Genomic DNA, 2290 nt, shown 5'->3' on the forward strand with positions numbered 1-2290 from the left:
GGAAAGAGCATCTAAAATTTCATTCACGCTTTCAAAACTTGCTGGAAATTCAAGGTAAATGAGGCCTGAAATCTGCAATTTTGCAAAGCCGGGGAAGCTGCTCTGACTGGGGACCACAAAACCAGAGCTAGGTAAACCGGCCTCAAGCAGCAGGCTCAGAAGTCCCTGCAATTCATTTAATTCCAAACCATTTGCACATTTTGAAAAATCAGTTGTGACTTCTTCCTGCCTCCCTAGTCCTTTGGTTTCTTCAGAAATGTTCTAGAGGGTAAAAAGTATTGGAATTAACAGCCGCTGAGGTTCAAGGTGATGCTCCGCAAAGCCCAGTGCTCCCATCTGCCACACGTCCCCTCCACGTGTGATCAGAGCCGGGCTGCTCCCAGTGCAGGAAGACAGCGACAGCCAAACATCAGCCCCTTGACTTCAAAGTCAAGCAGATGTTTTGTGATTGAGCCTATTCTGGGAGCTTGCTCTCTGAACTGCAGGTAACAGCTCCTCTCTCCTTCCCCTCTATTTACGCTGTAGGATTTGTGCGGTGTCCTCTGCATGTCCGTGCACTAACGTGTTCCCCTGCCAAAGGGACTGGGACCCTCTGTGCTTCTCTGGCAGCTAATCTGGAGAGCAATTTGCATTGAAATCCCTGGACATGCAAGCGCCGGTGACCTGCGAAGCCACATCAGGCTTGATTTCACTCAATTTTGGAGGCTGAGAGCAGCGAGCAAGTGGCTGATGCAGAGAGCTGATGTACCACAGAGGTACCGAGCGGCTCCGCTGCTGTGCTGGAGCTTTTCCACTGCAGCCCCGAGATGCTCGTTCCTGCCATGCACCTGCCTGGACACCAGCCCTCATCTTCAACCGCCCTGAATTCAATCCCAAAATTAACCTCTCCTTTCCCTCTCCTGTAAATACCTGTTCCAGAGCACCGACTGCAACACTCGGGGTGCCATCAGAATGCCGTGCAGTGCTCGCAGCGCATACCAGCGATGGACAGAGCACGCTGCTCATCACTGCACATTGCCTTCCTACACTGGTCGGTCAGTGTGTAACATTAAGTGACTACATTACAGGCATAATGTTGTTACTATTCATAAAGTATGGAAAAAAGTCTGCCAGGGATCTGTATTCCGGTGCCTCTGGAACCTGATGGGTTATTTATCCTGAGATTAATGAACAGAGCCAAAAGAAAAAAACAGTATGAAGAAAACACGAGACCCGAGTGTATTAATAACGTGATTCAGTGTCTTTTCAATCAAGGGCTCCATCAGTTTGGAATAAATTTCCAATTCATTTACAAACTCGCTCTGAGCGTTTGGCTTTGAAAACAGCTGGAGAGAAGCACTTGCCCAGGTCTCCCTGCACTTGGTATCCTGCCTTCTTCGGGCTTTTGTTCTTTTCCCAGCCGATTTTTAAACACTTTTATAAAAGAGTAGCAGTGAGCAGCACCGCTCAGAGAATCCAGCTGGGGGTTTATTAGATTGGATTAGATTCCTTTAAATGGAAAAATAAGGGGTTTGGGGTTTTCGAATAGGAAACTGTGCTGACTGGGTTATCGTTTGCATTTTGCATTTCTGCTTATCGTAAAGGACTCCTGCACGTGCCTGTTCCAGCTCTGACAGAGGTCTGCAGCTCCTGACAGTCCTCATTCTGCTCTATTTCCTCAACGAAGTGACAAGGATTAGTCAGTGGTACCCACGGATCTTGGGCCAAGAAACGGCATTTCTGATCATCTGGCTGGACACACGATGCCAAGAGGAGACACTCACCCCAGTGAGTCTTGCAGCGTGCCTGTGAGCAAGAGTCTCGGGGGATGACCGGAGATGAGGACCACACCCCAAAAGCTCTTCCTACTCTAGACCTCAGTCTAGATGTTGGCATGAACCTGATTGATTGACACAAAACCCCGCACAACAGCCTGGTGCACCCTGTGGAGCGCAGCAGAGCTGGGCATGAAAAAGGTGATACCACCTTTCATCCTCCAGCAATGAAAAATCCTCCTGTAAGACGTGACCTGCAGGTGTTTAGAAAGGGGACAGCTGAGGCTCCTTGACATATACGCAGTATTTGGAGGAAATGATGAACAGGACTATTATTTCTCACAGCACCAGACTGCCTCTGGCAACTAAACCAGAGGGAAGGTGCTGGCTGGGCAGCCACCCCTGCTGTGGTAATTCTGGGGACACCACAGCAGGCTTGGGGTGACGCAGCAGAAGATGCGGGCTTGGGAAGGTACCTTCACACTCTGGCTGTGTGCCGCTCCAGGAGCCGTTAGCCTGGCAGGTCCTCTCGGAGG

The 2290-nt window shown here is 49.9% G+C and overlaps 1 protein-coding gene across 1 annotated transcript in view; it reads right to left on the minus strand.

Moving 5' to 3' along the window:
- The window catches only part of CSMD2 (CUB and Sushi multiple domains 2), a gene marked incomplete at its 5' end in the record, with an annotated part of 130994 nt that overhangs the window by 19340 nt on the left and 109364 nt on the right, over positions 1–2290 (minus strand). Inside the window, one exon of the mRNA XM_010132318.1 lies at positions 2231–2290. This exon is cut by the window's right edge and continues 35 nt beyond it. Coding sequence (XP_010130620.1) covers positions 2231–2290 — 60 coding nt within the window. The remainder of the gene's footprint in view (positions 1–2230) is intronic.

Source organism: Buceros rhinoceros, unplaced genomic scaffold (assembly GCF_000710305.1).
Source record: "Buceros rhinoceros silvestris isolate BGI_N320 unplaced genomic scaffold, ASM71030v1 scaffold883, whole genome shotgun sequence".
NCBI classification, from domain to species: domain Eukaryota; kingdom Metazoa; phylum Chordata; class Aves; order Bucerotiformes; family Bucerotidae; genus Buceros; species Buceros rhinoceros.